Genomic DNA, 21,480 nt, shown 5'->3' with positions numbered 1-21,480 from the left:
AAATCTAATCAGATTAATTTCGGTCAGAAATAAAGAATCTGAAACTCCAAATGGGGTAATATCGTTGCCAATACTACAGCTGGTGAAAAATCCTTTCTGTGGGTGTTTGTTACTGAGCCCTGTTAGGTGCTAGAACTGTTTTACAAAGGTCATTTATTCTTATATTTTGTACTTATTATGGATCTTGGGTTAGACAATGTTTTCTTAAAGATTTTTTTTTAGATGTGGACAATTTTTAAAGTCTTTATTGAATTTGTTACAATGTTGCTTCCGCTTTTTGTTTTGGTCTTTCGGCCATGAGGTATGTGGGATAGCTCTCTGACCAGGAGTCGAACCTGCACCCCCTGCACCAGAAGGCGACGTCTTAACCCCTGGGCTGCCACGGAAGTCCTCAGACAATGTTTTAAAATAATTATCTTTTTTAAACCATAAAAATAACATATTCACTACAGAAAAATTTAGAAAAAAAATTAAATGAAAAAGAAAATCATCCAGCAATTCCATCACCCAGAGACATCCACCATCAGTGGTTTGGTGTGTATCTTTCCACACTTCTTCCCATTCGAGGTTTCCTTGCAAACACAAGCATGCACACACATGGGATGGTTTTACACAAACGGGATCACACTGGGGAGATGCTATTTTGTCCCTGTTTCTTTCACTTAATAAAACACGAAGAGTATGTAGTGTCAACCATTATGGACAGAATACCATCCTTTCTGAGAGCCCTACATTCATGCTGCATTGTGCTGTGCTGTTTGGCATTGTATTAATGTACCAGGATTTAACCACTTGGTTCATCACTTGGTGATGATAAATGAATGCTTTCATCTTTTTGGCATGATGAACAACTCTTACAAAAATCTTGAACAAGGATCTTTCCCCACTTATCTGATTATTTATTTTCTTAGGATAAAGTTCTAGAAATTAGATGGCTGGGTCAACAGACAGGTATTCTATATATACTTCAGAAACGTTATAACAATCTATATTCCTGCCAGTGTTTTCCCACGTTTATTTCTGTCCATTTGATAATGGGAAAAAAACACCCAATTGTTCTGATTGACATGAATGAGTATTAAATGAGGTTAAACGTCATTCCCCCCATTTCACTGGCCATTTGTATTCCTTCTTTGCAAAGTGCCTGCTCTTGACCTTTGTTCATTTTTCTACTGGGCTATTTGTCTCTTTTTACTGATTTGAAAAACTTTTATATGTTATGGATTTTGCTTTTCCTTAAGTATTTGCCCCACTTTGTTGGTTTATTAGTTTTTGCTCAGGAAAGAGAATGGCATAGTCATGAGAGTCACCTTGTCCTAGCCCTGTAACCTGGGCTAAGTTTTACCTCTCTGAGTCACAGTCTTCTCACCTATGGAATGTGGCTAACAAGTATACTGAGCTCATCATGTTGTTCAGAGATAACTCACATAGAATCTACAGCACAGTGCCAGGCACTTAGTATTCACTAGAACATGTTATACATAGTGGTTTCCGATAGTTTTGCTTTGACTTTATTTTTGGAAAATTCAGATTTTTTTCCAATGAACTGGATATATTAGGGAATAATTTGGGCATAAATTTTGTGTTTACTTAAGCATTAAAGAAACACTAAAAAATGCATAAAACCACACCCAGCTGAAATAAGCCACACAGGAAAACAAAAAATGCACACACCTCAAACATCTACCAACTTCGTCATTTGCATGTATCATGAGCTATAACCATCCACATCTGGGGTCAGAATTTCCACTGGACTTCAGATAGCCCTTCTTCCATCACTTCACAGTAACTCATGAGCTATAACTTTCCAACACCCACTTCCACAAGCAAACCTCGGGTCTATTTCAAGGTAGAGTGCTGTATTTCCAAGCCGCTTAACATCTGTAAAACTGTTTTAGGGGTTGCTATCTTAGTTATTTATTTTTAGCATTTAAATTAAAATTTTTTACTGGGCTATAGTCGATTAACAAAATGTTAGTTTCAGTTTTACAACACAGTGATTCAAAATCTTTATAAATTAAATATACTCTATTTAAGGTTATAAAAACTGGCTATTGTTCCTGTGCTGTACAATAAATAAATATATCCTTGTAGTTCGTTTATTTTATACATGGTAGTTTGTACCTCCCTATCTTTTTTTTTCAGAATGCCTATTTATTTTTTTCTCTGTATTTTCTGGTCTCCTACGAAGATTCTGAGTGTTGAGAACCTAACCCCACTTTCCCCATAAGCTCTGTGGTTTTTACTGTGTAATTCTGTACAGTGCAATACTTTCTAGTAACATGCACGTTGCATTACAGCAGAATAATTTTAATCCTGTGTAGTAAAATTACTTGGTTTCTGTTTCTCATTCCCAACATCATAAGGATACTGACCTAAACCTTCTTCACTTACTTTTGTTCATCTTTCGCATTAGACCTGCGCAACAAACTTGAGAACACGGAAGCATGGTGTGTGATGTGTGTGGAACGAGAAAAGACCATATCTAGTGGGGGAGAGGGAGGTAAACACAAAACCTAATCCCCAAAACATATCCCGCTTTCAAGCTGATGAACCTGTCTCCCCTCCTAGGATTGTTTTTCTAATTAAAGAATCTGAAAAAAAAAAAAATCCAATGTAGATCCATATCGAACCTGAGGGTTGGAGGTAAGGTGACTTTCCATTTGTCCACCATTTTGCTATTTGTGATCACCCCTGCTTTCTCAGGACCTGAAACATCCGTCATCCCCATCCAGGCCACCTGGAGGAGCAGTAAAGGAGCTGGGCTGTCGACCACTCCCCTCAACATGGGAGCCCTGAAGTGCAAACACGACCAGAAGGAACAGAGGGACAGCAACAACAGGCAAACTGCCGCCTTAACAATCGATCCACCCTGGAGTAAGAAATGGCAACACTCCAGTATTCTTGCCCGGAAAATTCCATGGGAAGAGGAGCCTGGCAGGCTACAGTCCATGGGGCTGCGAAGAGTCAGACACGATTAAGAGGCTGAGCACACACAGTTATCAGAGAATCTGACAACATCAGGAGAAGGATGCATGCGTGTATTCTATAGGCACAGCAATAGGGGAGGGCATTTCTCTAAGAGCCTCGTGTATCCATGGTGTCTTATCAAATGTGCACTGGAAAGACAGCATTTGCACAAGGTAAATCTGAAGATCTTCTGTTTTCTGGAGAATGCCAAAATTCCCCTGTGTTTCAGAGATGTGTGGCAATGGCTTGAACATGTGATAAGGGAGCCTGAGTGTGCTCTATCTACGGCAGGGGCCAACAATCAGACCCTGAAAGACAATTCAGAAAGCAAGGCAGGTCCAGTTGCACCTCAACAAATACCAGTCCAGGAATCAGAAGAGACAAGTCACCCAGGGCAAAACCCACTAAGAATTCAAGACTAGAGTCTCTAAGGATTTGGGTCATATGCCACAGAACTCTTTCCTTGACGCAGCATTTAAGAAGACTCAAAGGGAGGTGGGAAAAGAAGAGAGACTGAACTGTGAAGAATTGAGAGTTTAAACTAGAATAACTGAGAGATGAGAACTAGCGGAATGAGCCCCCTGCCCCACCCAAGGGAATATTAGGACTGTTAGAGACATTAATAAGGTTTGTTTTATTTGTACACTATTATTTTGTGTAAATGTATGATCTGACAACAAGTACCCTCCAAATCTAGTGACTTGGAGTCAATGTTTCCATAGAAAATGTGACCACTTATGAAATTTCTTGAAATTAAGAAATGAAATATCCTCAAGATATTCTTTGAAATTATATGCTATGGCAGCTCTACAGACAAAATTATTCTAGAGATCTCTCAACTAAAAAAAAAAAAAAAAAATCAATCCACTCAAACACCGGGAGGCACATTCATTTGCTAAGAAGCTCAGAGCACAGGGGTAGAATCATGTACTTCAAGGGAATCCTGGGTCACAGTCCTGGGGAGAGGGAGGCTGGAGGAGATGCCGAATGACACAGGATGACAAGCGGGTGACTCAGGTATCCTATATTTTAAGCGAGGGATGAGTGAACTCTTTACTGGCAAAGAAACCACAGAGGAAAATTAGGCGGGGAGGTGGAGGTTCTCAAATGCTTGTGTTTCATAACACACACAAATGTGTCACACACTCCTCTGCATATATCAAGTATTATGTAATAAAATAATACATTGAAAAATTAAGAGAGAAAAGAAAAGACAAAGGGAAACCAAGTCGTTCTCGGAGGGCCTCTGGTCTGCCCTGGCTCTCTCGCCACCTGCCCAGGCTGGGCATCAGGGGCAGCCCCAGAGGACCCGGCTCAGCTGACCGGTGCCGTTGTCTCTGGGCCAACAGAACCTGAGCCAGCTCTTGAGTTCCAATCGAAAGACAGTGACCTGCGGCACCACCTTCAGTTGCTCTTTTCTTCTTTCCTCTGCGGTGAGTTCGCTATGAATTCCTGGCAGGTCACAGGGTTATCTCTTCGCTCCTCTTGCCTTGATTTCAACCGCAGTCTTGAGTATCTTGTTGGGCCAACAATCTTTCAAAGCAAATCAAACTTCTCAAACAGGAGCTTCATAGCTTCCCACCAATGGCTCCCTCCGACTCCAAGGAATTTCACTTCCCACCCACTTTAGCTCTTCATCCACCCTGGAAAAGTACCTACTCCCTTCCTTGTCAGCACAAGCCTTTGGGAGAGGAGGAGGGGCTCTTTCTCCGAATGCAATCACCTGCCTCACCCTTTCTGCTTGTTACAGCCTTCTTCCTTTTAATTGCACAATTCCATTTCAAAACAACCTACAATTTCTTTCACCAAGGACACTTTTCTACCTCAGGTCTAGCCATCTTTTAACTCCTGAACCCAACTGTGATTTGTTTAAAAAAAAAAAAAAATTGTCCAAAACTTGAAAATAAACTGGGGCGGGGGCGGGGCGGGGGGGGGGGGGGAGGGCAGGGCAGGGGAAGTACAGCGTCTCTAAAAGTTCTACCTGTCTACCTAAAGGTCATCTGATGCTCTCCGGAAACACAGAGTGGTCTGACTTCCTCTTTACTACTCATCAGGCACACATTCTGTAAATGAGATGTTCACATGTAGAAAACAAACAAATAGCAAATGACTTGTCTGGTGAAAAAGATAACCTTGAAAGCTTTGTCTTTACTGCCCTGCAGGACATTAGCCGGTTACATATCTGAATTCACAATCTCACTTCTTTCCTACTATGTGAGTATCAGTTTCTTGCATTCTCCTTGAACCCACCTTTGTCATCCTGCTGTTTTCCTCAGTAATCTTCATAAATCTTCGGTACATACTGATGATATACTGGTATAAGAGTATGCTTCTAACATTAAAAAGTTCGTTTTGTCATATTACATCCAGTAAGACATATTTTTTTAATACTTTCCTTAGATCTTGTGCTCCACAAGCACCTAGACAAAACCTTCCACTCCCTGGGCCTCTCTAGGCACTCAGCACTCTGGTACTTAAAAGACTTGGTATCAACTCACTGAGATGCCCTCACATGCAACCTTCATGCACTCTATAAAAACAGCAAACACGCCTTCTGAACCAAAAGTGGAAGGGACACCGCCTCAGGACGGGACAAGATATTTTTGAAATTTGGGTTACCCAGGAAAATCTGGATAAATTTCTGCAATTTCCACAAACCTTCCACTTTTGGTGAAGTAGGTATAAAGATGCAAGGTTTTAAATGTGTTGAACACCCACTGTGTGCTGGCGCAGAGATGACAAAACACCCCTTGACTTCAAGGAGTTGGTGAGAGTGACAGATCTGGTGGCGACAGTCACAGCAGACGAGGACAACACAGGGGATGTGATAAAATCACCGACTCCAGCTGGTCGAGCAGCTTCCTCAAGAAGCTGGAATGAAGGCTGACCAGGATGCCGGGTGAATTCTAGGCCCAGGGAATCTTGCAAGTCACAGCTCAGAGGCCTGGAGCTGCATGGTGGACAGCGGGAGGGCACCAGGCTGGGCAGGTGGTCAGGACCAAATCCTGAAGGGGTCTGCAGCTCACGGTAATGAACTTGGTCTCTCTCCTTCTTAAAGAAGGAAAAGCTACAGCCAGCAATCCAGCCATGCTCTAGGAAGGGGAGCCCTGCAGCTCAGCCCTGCTCACTCTGGTTTGTACAGGGGGCTACTGGCTTGCCCAGAGTCCCCAGACACCATATGCTCACTAAGAATCATTCTGAGCAAAGACTTAGGGCTGAGTTCTGACTTGAGAGAATATCAAAACAGCTAAAACTAAAGTTAGGGTAACTTCATCAACAGAGGAAGAGACTTCTGAAAATTGATTAAAGGGAAGTTCTTTTTTTAAAAATTTTTGGCTGTGCCACACAGCATGAGGGCTGTTTCCTGACCAGGGATTGAAACTGTATGTCTTGCAGTGGAAATGTGGAGTCGTAGCCACTGGAACCGCCAGGGAAGTCCCCAAAGGAAAGTCCCAGTTATGCATGAAAACTGGGAAACACGCCACCTATCTCTTAGGGGTTGTGTGAAGGGAGCGTGGCAAACAATCATATTAAAAGAGGAAAGCAGGAGGTTGAAAAGTTAAACCAAGAATTACCTGGAAGGCCAAAGAGGACGGGGATTCCCAAGGTTAAATTCAAAGATGGCTTTCTGTGTGACAAATCAGAAGGCTGGTTGGAACTCTCATAATGTAACTGTGCTGCCTCTGGGAAATTAATTGATCGCTCCGAGACTCAGTTTCTCTACTTATAAATATGGGAACAATCCAAATTCCAATGGATATATATTAATATATAGGGATATGACCAGCACATACTAAAATGTCTTTGACTTTTTCATAGTTTCTTTTTCAACCTAACATTTGGAAAAGGGTTATTTGTAGCTTAGTGAAAAAAATAAAATAAAATAAATTTCACTAGTGAAAGTCACTCAGTCGTGTCCGACTCTTTGTGACCCCATGGACTATACAGTCCAAGAAATTCTCTAGGCCAGAACACTGGAGTAGGTAGCCTTTCCCTTCTCCAGGGGATCTTCCCAACCCAGGGATCAAATCAGGTCTCCCACATTGCAGGCGGATTCTTTACCAGCTGAGCCACAATTTAACCTTTGAATAAAAGCCAGTAGTCACACTATTGATGTTTAAAAGCAAAAACAACTCAGTGACAAAGCTAATACACTTATTTTCTAACTAGAAATCATATTTACATTTTATTCAAATGCAGAGAAGATGGTTATGACTGAAATTAAATTCACTTCCTATTGATTCTATGTGGACAACATAATAATAGCTGTCACTAATACCTACTTACTACTTCATACAAACCCAGATGCTAATATTACTATTCTACTTTACAGGTCATGAAAATAAGGTTCAGGGAAGTTAAACTATTTGCTCAAGCCCTTCATACAAGCTACAAGATCTGAATTTATATCTGTATTGAGGTCTGCATATCTCTTCCATGCACTTTATTTCCCCCCACAAAACAAACATTTCTTGGATTTTACAACTTGGGAGAAAGATGCAAGACGGACCTGGAGTGACAATAAAGTCTGGGGAATCTGGGTGTGGGTGGAGGGGGGACACTTAATGTAACCCATCTCATGACTCCCAATACTAAGTTCAATGTCAAATGAAAGAAGATCCATCTCAGGGTAACACACATGTAACTGACTCATGGGGGAGTAAATGAGAGAGATTTTTGCCTGACTGTATTTTGCCAGCATACTTTCCTCCCAAAGTATTAAAGCTTTCTCCAGATAAGACCTTCTGCCTTGACAAGATGCTCCTTTCCAGAACACCCCTCTTTCTTCAAATAAAGAACAAACCAATAAAGATACAACCCTTAAGACCTGCATTCAACACACATTAACTGAGCCTACAGCGTGCCAGACACAAAAGTGAGCACATCAAGAGGCACGTGTTCTGGTGGAGAAGCCCTGTGTGAACACCTGCCCGGGCCAGGTGCCATGTGCCGGGACGATAAAAGGCGCATGGTGCAAGAGGACCCTGTCGGAGTACATTGCCTAAAAAGCTTCTGTTGTTTTTCACTGCAATTCATCTCATGCTTGTGTGTGAGCATTTAGAGACAAAGGTTAAATGTGGTTTTCTTTTCTTTTTTTTACTAGAAAAGACCTTCATCAGCAGTGTCACCCAGCTGTGTCTGCTTTTAACGCCTTGCAAACTTCCACTCATCATGGCATACGATTCAAATCATTCTGGGAGGCAGCTTTAAGCACTCTTTCAAATGAGTTAATATATGCACAGCACTTAGAACAGTGTCTGGCACAGAGTGCTTGAAAGTGGTGATGGTGGTGGGGGTTGTTACACAGGAAGAAATAAGCCCAAGTCCAGTGAGGGGTCTTAGGCAGGTGAGTACGCGAAGGCTCCATCCTGGTCCAGACGTTACCCCAACAAGCATGCTGGGGGGGCTTCCTCTCAGGAGCCCTCCACCCCTGGGACTGTCCCACCTCGCAGCGACTGTCCCCACGCATGGGAGAGCCCCACCCTGGGTCCCAGCTGGGAACCCAGGTCTTACACAAGACCACACTAGAGGCAGCAGAACTGTTGACCACCCACATTTGAAAGGCTGTCCATCTTGTTTCTTTATTCCTTTGAAATGCATGCTTTTAGAAACAGATCAAGAATAGATTTTGAGAACAACAATTAAGAGAAAACTCAAGCCAATGACTAGCAGTAATAATAAAAATAGTATAGCAATTGTTCACATTTCCTGAGCTCTTACCACACGTCAGCAATTACGTTAAGCACTTGACATGGATTTCATCACTTCATCCATGACACTTTGAGGTAGGTGCCTTCATCACCTCCACTTCACACACAAGGAATACTAGGCACAGAGAGGTTAAGTAACTTGTCCAGCATCACTCAGTCAGCAGGTGACGGTGCTGGGACTGAAGAGTTCAGTTCTCAGCCACTACCCTGGACAGATGCTTTGCTTCTGTTACTGTGTGATGTCACCAGACAGAGCCTCGTTCTCTAATGGGAACAAACACCCCCAGCTCAGGAAAGAAAAGGGTGCCATCCCAGGTGTCCTGCATCTCACTGGTGTCTCTCTCACTCTCCTGCAACAAAGAGACTGGAAGCTGAACAACAGGCAGAGAGGAAGACCCTCAGGAACGCCCCTGCACAAGCCTGTTCCAGGGGCTGGCGCTGCCCAGTGCCAGGTGACCGAGTGTCCACAAAGTCTGGCAAAAGCCACTCCTTCCACTTAACTGTCCTCCTGGGAGGCAGAGTTCCAAAGCTGGGGAGCTCAACCTTTCCCAGTCCTTAAACCGCTCAGTAAGGCAATTATACTCCAAGAAAAATTAATTTTAAAAAAGTCATTCAGGCAAAAGTGAAAGACCTCAGTGACTCACCAACTTACCCTTCCCCAAATCATTACCACACCCTCAAATCTCCCTCAGACTAAGGACAAAAATAATACCTCCAAAGCAAGTTACTAACCCCTGCTACAAATCACCACCAGCATGTTCATACCCACTGTGCACTGCGGGGCTGGGAGCTCGGCGAACCCGCGTACAGCACAGACTCCAAAGTGCCGGTTCCCTTCCCACCCAGCAACCTCACAGGGAAGAAACCCAACCAACCCAGAGACTGTGACAAGGGTGAACAGACAGGTGCCTCCCAGAGGAAGGGCTGCCAGAAGGCAGAGAAGGGTGACTTGGCCTGGCAGGCAGGGAGAGCAGGGCCTCGAAGGGCGGAGAGACGTTTGTGATTTAGAGAGAGGCACAGGTAGGTGCTGCAGACAAAGGGAATGGTATGAGCAAAAGAAATGTTCTGGAAGGAGCTTTGGCAGAGCACATGGAACAGAGTGGAGAGACAGGGCTGCCTACACTTGAGCTGTGAAGGCCTCACTGAAGCTGCCTGGTGTGGCACAGAAAGCACGATGGACATCTGCCATTTCTGCTGTCTGCCGTCCGTCCAGCTGAACCTCCCATGCACCCTGATTTTCCTTCTGGAGAACCCACGCTGGGTGGTCTCAGCAGTAAGGTTTCCTGCCAGGCAGCTCTGATGAATGCATGCTCCCACCGGGAACATGACTCTAGGAAGCGGGGACAAGCAGAGGCCACCGAGGTGGCGGGTCCTAAACAGGCTGCTCCGGCCTCTCCTTAGCAGGACTCTGCTGCCGAGCTGCCCTTGGCTCTGGCCCGTGTTCCTGGTCCGGCTCTCCCGCTTCTCTGATCAGTCCACACACCATCCTGCCAATAAACTCCTTTTCTACTTGAGCTACTCAAAGCCAGCTTCTGTGGCTCATCACCAAGCCTGCCAACTGACAGCACACGAGAGCAGGAGAGGGACCTGATCAAAACTATGTTTGAGGAAGCCCGCAAAACACAGCTGTCAAGAGGACAGCCTGCAAATCACCCAAGCACGGTGGTCAAGCCTGACGAAGAGGCTGTCCGCTCGGCCTGGGACACTACTGCGCCTGCTCCCCTGGCCAGCGCCCCTCCTGGACTCTACCCCAGATCTTACCTTCCACACTGGAGTCTTTGGGGGTACACCCTGGTGGGCCTCTTAAGCACATTAAACTTTGAGACCCTCGGTCCCACACAGTGTTCTGGCCACAATGAATCACATAATCCCAAACATGTCAAATTATTCCCAACACCCTGCCTTTCCAAATTCTCCTTTCTAAAATACTATTCACTCATCCTTCACAACTCAGCTCAAATGCCAGTCTCAGTGAAGATTTTCCTACTCCCCTTCCTTGGTGTCTCAGAAACGCAGGGCTTTGTTCCTCTGTTCTGGCCTCTGTTGCATTTCGCTCTGTTTTGTGACTGGCTGCTTAGATGTCAGCTCCCTGAAAGTCGAGAGTTTTTCATTCATCTCTAGTACCTGAGTCTAGCGACGTGCTAGCTTGTGTGGGACCCAGCACAGAGCACAGATATGTAGCACAGAGCTAGGAACACAGTGGATACTCACGTGGAACTGGGATGAATAAATTCCTTAAATTAAATTTAAAAAATTTAAAACAACTTCTGACCAGAACAGGGGTCCCCAGACAGGCTTCCGGAGTCAGGGCATCTCCCACCTCATTCCCACAGGGTAGGGAAGAGTACGAGCTCATGTCAGAAGGCCCAAGTTCACTCCTAATGCCACTTCATCAGCGCAGTAAACCTCGGGCAAATCATTTCATCTGCCTCTACGTCTTCATCTGCAAAGTGGGAATAAAATCAAGTACCCCCCAGCACTGTCAGGATGACAAATGTATCAGAGCGACTTTTGTAACGTGTTAGGCCTCGCAGGAATGTTTATACTTGGGAAGAAGCAGTATTTCCATGAGTTGCTATGGGATGATGAGGGCCTGAGCCAAGAAGACTCCAGTTTAACAAGGCAGTTCCACATCTGGTTCAGCAGCCGGAATTTCATCGCTGATCCAGTCTAGTCCCTGAAGCCAGCAGACCAGTTCCACGGGACAGATGCAGAAGCCACATTATAAGGGACGTTTAGACATGTGTTCATTAGCAATTCCGAAGGCCTGAGAGATGCAGAAAGAGCTCTGTTTCCCAGCTTCCAAGCTGTTCAATGGTTGAGGATTAGTTTCTAAACAGAGGTTTCCCCAGAGAGCCTTCCTTTGAGGCCTCACTCTGGGATCCTGCTATTCTTTAAAAAATTCCATCATGTCAACAAAGTTTAACCCGTGAGGCTTGTGGTCCAGAAATTGAACACTTGACCTTGTTCTGTGACTGCTCCTTTGTGTCAGCCCACCACACCTACAGAAGCCCTTTCAAAAGGAAAGAATAAACATTTCAAAACTGTATTCTAAAAAAAGGGCCCTTGGTCCTAAGAGTCCACTTGCAACTTGTAGCTCCTTGTTCGTTCTCAGATAAGAATCGAAGAGAATGTTATGCTCCCTGCCCTCTTCCGGGCATGTGCTGTAGCTTCAGGCAAGTCTCAGAGCACCTCTGCAGCAGGACAGAAGGCTGAGAGAAGTGCTGTGGGATTCAGAGAAGTCACTTGAAGCATCCAGCACAGGGCAGACCCTTCCTGATAAACACATGTGGACTGAAGGGAGACCTGAGGAGAGGAGGCTGGTCTCTCCAGCCCCAGCCCACCACCCGCCTTGTATTCACAACTCTGAAGCCCTCTACATCAGATGGGGACTTGGCATGCAAGGGAGGAAAACTACATGGATTTTGGAGTTGGGCTGAGGTCACCATTTTACAACTTACTAGCTCTGATCTGGGCCTCAGTGTCTTCATCTGTAACATACCATTCAACTGGAGAAAGAATTAAAAGCAAAAGACAGTGTAGGTAAAAGGCCATACACATCGTGTGAAGGCAGGGAGGGACCTTGCTCACCCTGCCAGGGCTATACCCAGAGCCCAGCACAACACAGGCCCTTGGAAAGGGTCTCGACTGCAGAGCTAACCAGACACTGTGCTGGGCACACAGGGGATGCTGCCTACAGTGTGATTTCAAAACCTGATGAAGGATGGAAAAGAAGTGGCAACTGCAGAGAGAGTCAATAATTAATAACGAATAAGACAGTCACATTTACCTAGAGCACCGATGCACCTCAGGATAAATGACAGTACATCTGTAGGATCAAGATGAAATGGTCCCATATTCATCATCAAAGATGGTGTATGTCTTAGGAAGAATCACACGATGGGAAACAGCTATTGCATGTCAATTTCGGTCCTGCCAAACAAATAATCACAGAAAGTCCACCCATCTAGCTCAGAAAAACCACCCCCATTGACCTTTAACAGTTCAAAGGAAAGTACCGTGAGAGGTGAGGCTATTCATAACCAAAGGGCATTTCCTAAAATATCTGCAGATTTTTGTGAAAAGTAGTCATAAGAGAATTAGAACGAAGAACACTATACGAATACAGAGTCCCAAACAACTTTCACGCAAGGATAGAGGATTCACAGACTTTTGGCAGAAGACTTTGGCTGCCACCAAGACACTGAAGAAAAGGGAACTCAGAAGAGAGCCCCGATGAAACAATGTAAAACAAGAAGTCATTTATCAAGTCCCCCAAAGCAGAGGAGGGCTGAAAATAAGGAACCGCTGTACTTTTAGAGCAATTCTAAATGTTCGGAGAGCAAGCCAACCCAATGAAGGATCACTGCAAGAAACCAAGCGGAGCAGAGGAGTAAGAGAGTCGCAACCACTCGGGTTCTGGGCAAGCAAAGGGAACATCAGAAGCACATGAAGGGACTGCTCAGGAAGTTGGTGGCTGCTCAGTGACTGTCTAGTGGTCTCAAGTACAGGAAAGGCAAATGAGGAACTAGGAGGCCGGGACAAAGGAGCCTGTTATCTGTGCATTGTGGGGGGCTGGGTGGCATCAGCCCTAAACTGGCATAGAGACAGGCAGGATAAAGGGACCAGAGTTTCAGATTCTAGCTGGAAGCTAAGGAGGACAGGCCCTCTCCTCCACCGTGGCGGGGGAGTAAACTGGTCCCTCCAGCGTGGAGAGCATTGGACAGGACCTATCGAAACCACAAAGGAGTCAGAAGAGGATATTACTCCCTGCCCCCTCCTTTCGTACGTTTTATCTCTTTTGGTTCTGGCACCATCTGTGATGTGGCTATCACCACCCCACCTGGAGCCAGCAACCCCACCTCTAGCCATTCATCCTGCGCCTATACCTGCACATGGGTTTCTCAAGTGGCTCAGTGGTAAAGAATCTGCCCACCAATGCAGGAGACACTGGAGATCCGTGTTTAATCCCTGGGTCGGGAAGATTCCCTGGGGAAGAACCAGTGACCCAGTCCAGGATTCATACCTGGAGAATCCCACCGACAGAGGAAGCTGGTGCACTATAGTTCAGAGGGTCGCAAAGAGTCAGACACGACGGGGCACGCACACATACCTGCACATGTGTGCAACGATGAATTTACACAGCTATTCACACCAGCACATTTTTCATAGTAAGCCTGGAAACACCCTCAAATGTCCACCAAAAAGGACCTGGGCAGATGAGTTACAGTGCGTCTATATAATGGGAGAACCACGCAGCAGTGAAGGAGACTGGGAAGATCTCTAACATCAACATCGGCAGAAAAACAAAACTTAGAGCGTGCGAGCTATTTGTGAAAAATCAAAAGGGGAGCAAAAGTGAAAATCCATACATGCTATTCGCTTCTATCTGCATTAAGTTTGGAAGGATGTAAAGGAAATGAAAAAATGAATAACCTGGGGGTTGTGGACCCTAAGTAGATGATGACAGGGCTGGGGACAAGACTTTCCATAGCACCCCTTTCATACTTTTTATTTTGCTTTATGAATGTATCATTAAAAAAATATTTTCCAAGTGGTAAGTTCCAATCACCACAGTAATTTATCATATTGAAAAAGTTTTTTTAAATGAAAGGGCTACAGCTGGCAGTGTGTAAGAGCGATCACCCAGCTCTTGACTTGAAGAGTCCTTGATGAGAAACACATACCAACGAACTAACTCCAAAGTGATTTGCTCATGTGTGTTCAGGGCAACAATACTTAGGCTAATGAAACTGCAAATGATGAAAATGTTCCACAGGGACCTGAATAGGCGTTTGCCGCCTCAGATGAATTACACTGGATAACGTGACAATTACACGTCAACTGCTTCCATGTACAGTAACCCATAAGTGAAAATGCTATAATGTTTCATGTGCACTTTAATATAAAGTTCATACACAAACCCAGCAGGAGAGACAATTTGATATTCAGGGGGCACTAGAATAAAGTCACTTAAGAAGTTCCTTTTTTAATTACAAAATTGAGGAAAGAAAAGATCTATATAGAAGCAAAAATTTACTTAAAAAAAAAAAGCCAAGCCTGGGCTGAGTATGAGGACGATGGAGAAGACTGAGAGGCAGGCAGCGCTCAGCACAGTGGCCACAGGCCCGGGTGTGAGCGGGACAATGGTTGTCAAGGGCGAGACCAACAGACCCAGGAAGGAGGAGAAACCCAGGAAGACTGGCTCGGAGGTGTGAGCAAGCCCAGAAGATGTATCCCAGGAAATGGAACTGAATGAGACCAGGAGCTAAAAACTCGTAGAAAATAAGCAAGCTAAGAGCAACAGCGGCTTTCAACCCAGACACTAGCACCAGCAACATATACCTCAGGGCCAAGGCAGAGCTTACACCTTGAAAATGGGGTAAGAGGCAGATCGAGGCTCCACCTCACTGAGCAGCTTTTCCGAAGCATGACTCACTGTAGAGACATGGAGTCAGTTTCTACCCCTCTCCTCACCTCCTCCCCCACACCGGGCTGGCCACTCCAACCTTCCCAGTGACGTGGACACACAGGCTAGGGGCCCAGCCAACACCTTGAGCCTGAAGTGCTTTCCTCTCCTCATTAGACACACCTTTACAGAGTGCCTCTTTAGTGCCAGGTAGTGTCCAGGGACACTGCCCAAGACAGAACTGTCCGCCGGGAGGAGCCAGCAGAGGTCCAAGAGCCAGTGCCACCCAAAGGCTCAGGAACCACAGGCTTCTCAGCAGACAGGAGGGCAGGCTGGGTGGCCAGCAGGGGGACTGCACACAGGCAGGTATCCGACTCTGGGAGCCCTCCAGAGCCCACTGAGCAGGCACAGACCGACCACGCAGTCACATTAGCGGACATCCTTGTGGAGTTCAGAGCACCAGGGATAAAGAGAAGGGCCCACAGACTTCCAGGGAAAACAGGTCACACACAGAGGGTAGGAGTCAAAACGGTATCAGATGCCCAACTACTGAAAGCTAGCAAACGAGGCAATGCCTTCAACCTGAAATTCTAAACTCACCCAAACTATCAGATTGGAGAGGTTAGAATAAAGATATTTTTAGAGAGGTAAGGTCCTCCCAAATTTATTTCTAATGTACTCTTTCTTAGGAAGCTACTGGAGGATGTGCTCCATCAAATCAAGGGAGTAAAACACACACACACACACAAAACAAGGGAATAAGGGCTTCAACATGCCCCTGACCCCAGCTGATAGTCAAGGGTAGTCCCTGTATAAACGAGGAACAATAGACCTAGAACAACCATCAGACACAGCAAAAAGAGGGAAAGTTTCAGAAGAGATATCAACAAGGGGAATGAAAAGAACTGACCACCAAACTGAGCTTCTGTCATAAGATTTAGGGATAACTTAGTTATGAGAACATGGAGCAAGTGAATAAATGGAGCTATTATAAACCCTAGGAAAAAAACAAACAGCGACAAAAACCGTAGAGGATCTACCCAAGAGAAAAGAAAGCATGCCCACAGAAAAATCTGTACATGAATGCTCACAGCAGCTTCATTTATAATAGCCAAAATGTGGAAACAAGCTAAATGTCTAACAAGTGATGAACCGATAAAACACGGAGTATCCATATAAGGGAACACTGGTGCAACACAGATGAACCGCAACCTTATGCTAAGTGAAGAAGGCCACTCAGTGTATGATTCCATTCATATGAAATGTCCAGAAGAGGCCAATTCACAAGGGCAGAATGTAAATTAGCTCACTGAAAAGTTTCTCCAACCTTCTCCACTGAGAACCGCTGCCCTTACTTGCCCTCCTGACTCTGTTTACCCAGCCTTAGACCACTTCACCCAATCGCTTCCTCCAGTGGATCTCCTAATTGCCAAATCCCACGAGTCCTTTCAGAGCCTCATCATCCTTGCTGTCTTCTGCAGCCCTGTCTCTATCATCCACTGTTCCTCTAAAAGCTCGCTTCCCCTGAGGTTATTCCACTTTCCTCGCCTGTCCGGTTCCATCTTTTCCTCTCACCTCTGTCCTAGTGACTAGTCACTCAGGTACTCCACTAATCTGGAGAAGGCGATGGCACCCACTCCAGGACTCTTGCCTGGAAAACCCCATGGGCGGAGGAGCCTGGTGGGCTGCAGCCCATGGGGTCGCTAAGAGTCAGACACGACTGAGCGACTTCACTTTCACTTTTCACTTTCATGCATTGGAGAAGGAAATGGCAACCCACTCCAGTGTTCTTGCCTGAAGAATCTCAGGGACTGGGGAGCCTGGTGGGCTGCCATCTCTGGGGTCGCACAGAGTCAGACACAACTGAAGTGACTTAGCAGCAGCAGTCTTTAATCTCCACCCCTAGTTTTGATGTTCTCCTGAATCTCTCTCTCCTTTCCTACTAGTGCCTCAATTTCAGTCCATTTAAAGACAAATTTTCATCATCTCCCCAAACCAGCTCTTCCTGCTAGCTTCTGAACCCTCCCAATGCCCTACATCAAAGCCTAAATGGGAACTTAAATTCCACCTCTACTCTGTCTTCAGGACCAGGTTTCACTGAGGCCAAGTCTTGTCATGTCCAGCACCTTGCACAACGGCTACTTCCTCTCCCCATCCCGTCACTCTCTTAGGATCGTCATCACACACCCAGATGGCTGTCTCCTTGAGGCAGGAGTGAGTTCTCTAGGTGGTAGGTACCCTCTCTCTCCCACCACACACAAACAACAAAAAAAAATATACGTGTTCATACCCACAGAGTCTCTTCTTCAGCTGACTGGCTCCCAGAAGCATCTAGCCCTGATCTGATCCAACACCAAGGGCTGAGCCTAATATTCATTATTCTACTCCTGTCTAGCTCAAAGTCCTTGGACTCATTCAAACATTCTACAGATATTTAATTCTAGGTGAAAGAAACAAAACAAAGGTCCTGGCCCTCATAGGGCTGATGTTCTGGAGTGGGGTGTAAGGGTGACCATTCAAGGATACCTGCAGACCACTGGTCTTCAGCCCGCCCAACTCTGCTCTAAGACCTGAGTCCAGGGCCATCTCTTTGGTGTGGTCTTCCTGGTAAGCCAGTATTTACCAAGCTCCATCCACACTCACTGACTTTCACTAACTGCCCTGTATAACTGAGCTGTTCTATACTCAGTATGCTTACCAGGCGGCTCAGTGGTAAAGAGTCTGCCTGCCAATGCAGGAAACAAAGGAGATGCAGGTTCAATCCCTGGGTTGGGAAGATCCCCTGGAGGAGGAAATGGCAACCTACTCCAGTACTCTTGCCTAGAGAATTTCATGGACAGAGGAACCCTGCAGGCTATAGTCCAAGGGGTCGCAAAGAGTTGGACAGGACTGAGCATGCATACCACACACACATACTACAGTTTTATTATCATTCATCTCAAGCTCCACAAAGCCATACAATTCTATCTTCCTTATCTTCTCATGTTCCCTATAGCTCAGAAACTACAGCTGGCATGTGAATATTTGTCAACCAATGAAGACAGGGGACCACTTTACCCCAAATCCAACATGGAGCCCTGTGAAGCCACTTAACCACTGTGGGAGTTTCCAGAATGTTCATCTTACTCAACAATCTATAGGGATAAGGTTACTACTTAACCACCAGGTACTTCAACACAGTGCACTTCCAGTGGCTCAGCAGTAAAGAATCCACCTGCAATCCAGGAGACACCGGAGCTGTGGGTTTGATCCCTTGGTCGGGAAGATACCCTGGAGAAGAGCATGGCCACCCACTCCAGTATTCTTGCCTGGAAAAACCCCATGGACAGAGGAGCCTAGCAGGCTATATAGTCCATAGGGTCACAGAGTCAGACACGGCTGAAGCGACTCAGCATGCACATACGCACACTTTAACACATTATAAATTTATAAATGAAAACAAACAGGGATCAGTTTCAGAATGGGAAGGAAAAATCCACACAAATTTCTTTGTGTGAGGCTGCTGGTAGGCAGTTATAGACATATTCCTTACTGGCTGTGTAAGCCTGGGTAAGTTCATCAACTGCCTTGAGCCTCAGTTTCAGGATCTATAAAAAAGGGATGAATGTAGTATAACAAGCAGTCTCTACCGGATGGAACTTGTTAAAGGATTGAGAACATTGATGCGCACTAACTGCTTAACACGGTGCCTGGCACACAAGTGCTCACGACATGTTAGCTGTCCTTGTTAAGTTCCAAGAACCTCCCTCCCTCCATTTGTCAACACAGCTCTGCATTTGGGAGCATCCAACAGAAAAAGTCTGTGGCTAGATTTAGGGCTTCATTTAAGAGTCTTACCACACTGCCTGGATGACCAAAATAGGAAAACAAGGTCAGGCCACAGGGTTGTTACAGAAGCAAAATGAGAAACGGATCCTTTTCAATTAGCTGCTGCCACTGTCTCTTCCCCTGGAAGAGAATCTTCTGCTGCCTCGGTTTCTTCATCTGTATAATGAGATGAAGCCTTCATACCTGCCTGCAAGGCTGTAGTAAGATCCTGGCACAAGAAAGCACTTTGTAAACTGGAGAGCACAATGCCCCTGAGTCATTTACTGATTAAGAGCACGGGTTCTGGAGAATCTAGAGGGAGTGACCTGAGACAAGTTAACATCTCCTGACTTAGGTCCCCTATAAAATCGGAGCAGTAAGAATATCTACTTCAGGGATTATAGTGAGGAACCAGTGAAACAACATAAGTGGGGCCTAGACTATCAGAAGAGGCCAACTGCTGCTGCTAAGTCACTTCAGTTGTGTCTGACTCTGTGCGACCCCATAGACGGCAGCCCACCAGGTTCCCCTGTCCCTGGGATTCTCAGGCAAGAACACTGGAGTGGGTTACCATTTCCTTCTCCAATGCATGAAAGTAAAAAAGTGAAAGTGAAGTCGCTCAGTCGTGTCCGACTCTTCGAGACCCCATGGACTGCAGCCTACCAGGCTCCTCTGTCCATGGGATTTTCTAGGCAAGAGTACTGGAGTGGGGTGCCATTGCCTTCTCCGCCCAACTGCTGGGAGTTGTTATTATTACTAGGACGACTAATCCACTCATTGGACCTCTCACCCTCAAAAGATCAGGTGAAAAGACTGATGTTAGCAGCGACGGCAACACTGACCCAGTAACTGTGTGCTGTAAACAGCTTGGGTGACCTTGGGCAAGTCTCTGACCTCCAAACTTTGGGTTCCGTGATCACAAAATGATCCCCTGGGCTCCTACAGCTCTTCCTCTCCGCTGTGAAGGTGGCCGGAACAAAGGCCACCCGCTCCCCAACCGGTCCCCGAAGGGGTCGGGGAGAGCACAACTCAAAATTCCTGCAGCTCAACTCCCTTTGCAGCGCGACAGCAGGAGCGCCCGGGTCTCTATCGCGGGGAGATTCGTCCAACACTCCGCCGCCACCGCTCGCTTCATCAACGACTAAGCTTCTGGTTGCCCCCCAAAGTTTTCCCAAGCGCCGGGAGAATTCGGCCGCGGTTCAACCCCGGGAAGACCACGGAGGGGGAGGACGCGGAGCATGGGGGCCCGGCCCCGGGAATCTCCCAGAGCCGCCCACGCGGCCCGGTGGGGAGTGACAGGTGCGACGCGGAGCCGCTTAGGCGGGCAGGCAGAGCGGGACCTCGGACGGCGCGCGACGGAGGCAGCGGCCGCGCGCTCTCCGCTGGCCGCTCCCTTCAGGCCCCCCCGGCCCCCGCCGACCCCGCGACCCTCGCTGGGCTTCCGGACACGAGGCGACCCCCGGAGCAGCTCCCGCGCGGCCTGCCGGAGCCCAGCCGCCGGGCGGGGCAGAAGCCCGCAGCGCGCGGAAGGGTTGCGGACGGCCGCGGCGACCGCGCGCGCCGGTTCCGCCCGCGTGAGACGGGGCTGGCCGGTGGCGGGCTGTGTGTGAGAAGGTGGGCGCACGCGCACCCGCGCGCGCCGCCGTAACCCCTTCCTCCCCGCGCGCGCCCCCCGCCCCCCGCTCTCTCACCCACCCCACCCCACCACTCACCGTCGATGTCCCCCAGGGTCAGCTCGTCGCCCAACTCCGTCAGCGTCTCCATGGTCTCCAGACCGCCCAGCTCGCCGCTCCCGTCCATCGCCCGGCTCGGCACAGAAGACCACCTCCCCCCCGCCCCACGCCTCCTCTGCCGTCCCGCTCAGGGAGACACGGGGGCGGTGCCGCCGTCGCCGCCCATGACACCCAACAGCCCCCGCCGGGTTACCGCCTCAGCGGCCGGTGCCAGCCGCCGCCATGTTTGCGCCGCGCGGGACGGGGGCGGGGCGGCGCTGCCCCGCCCCCAGCCCGCGCCCTCCGTGGCCCCGCCCCCCGGGCCGGGCTCCCCCTTGTTTGTTGTCAATGGGACCAGGCTGGTCGTGGCCAATCGGCGCGCGGGCCGGCGCGTGGGGTGATGGCGCGTCGACGATCAGCAGCTCGGATTTGCATAGTGAGGCCCCACCTCTGGCGGCTCTTAAGCGAATACGAAGAGCGAGTCCCCCGGGTCCTCAGACCAACCTTCTTTCCCCCCCACGTTTAAAGGAACAGTTCCCTTTTCTCATGGTTTGGCTCCGCGAGCTAACTCGGTCCACCTACTAGGGGTGAAAGGGTTAATGCCGTCCGCCCCGCGTCCGCTCGGAGCCCCCCGGAGCACATTACGTCATCCTCCCAGCTGTCATCCTCCTCTTCCCCCACCCCCGCCTCTCTGCCCAGCCCACTGGGGCGGGCAGAATCAAAACTGGACCCCCAACACTGGCCCCCGTCTACCCCAAGGAGTTTGAAGATGCTCTCTAATCGCGTTCTTCCTAAGCCTTTCTACGGAGACTAGCAAACTGGCCGAGTGCGGAGCGTTTGTTTTACGAACTCTGCGCCTTTGCATCTGCCG

At 47.5% G+C, this 21,480-nt stretch overlaps 1 protein-coding gene across 1 annotated transcript in view; it reads right to left on the bottom strand.

Annotated features, from left to right (window-relative positions):
- Positions 1-20,857, bottom strand: part of SREBF2 (sterol regulatory element binding transcription factor 2) — a 60,078-nt gene extending 39,221 nt beyond the window's left edge. Inside the window, exon 1 of the mRNA XM_052639764.1 lies at positions 20,610-20,857. Within this exon, the coding sequence (XP_052495724.1) occupies positions 20,610-20,697 (88 nt within the window). The 5' untranslated portion in view covers positions 20,698-20,857. The remainder of the gene's footprint in view (positions 1-20,609) is intronic.
- Between the last annotated feature and the right edge of the window lie 623 nt (positions 20,858-21,480).

The sequence above is a fragment of the Budorcas taxicolor genome, chromosome 5 (genome assembly GCF_023091745.1).
Source record: "Budorcas taxicolor isolate Tak-1 chromosome 5, Takin1.1, whole genome shotgun sequence".
NCBI lineage: Eukaryota > Metazoa > Chordata > Mammalia > Artiodactyla > Bovidae > Budorcas > Budorcas taxicolor.
The sequence above is the reverse complement of the archived record's forward strand: the minus strand, read 5'-3'. Positions and strand labels throughout refer to the sequence as shown.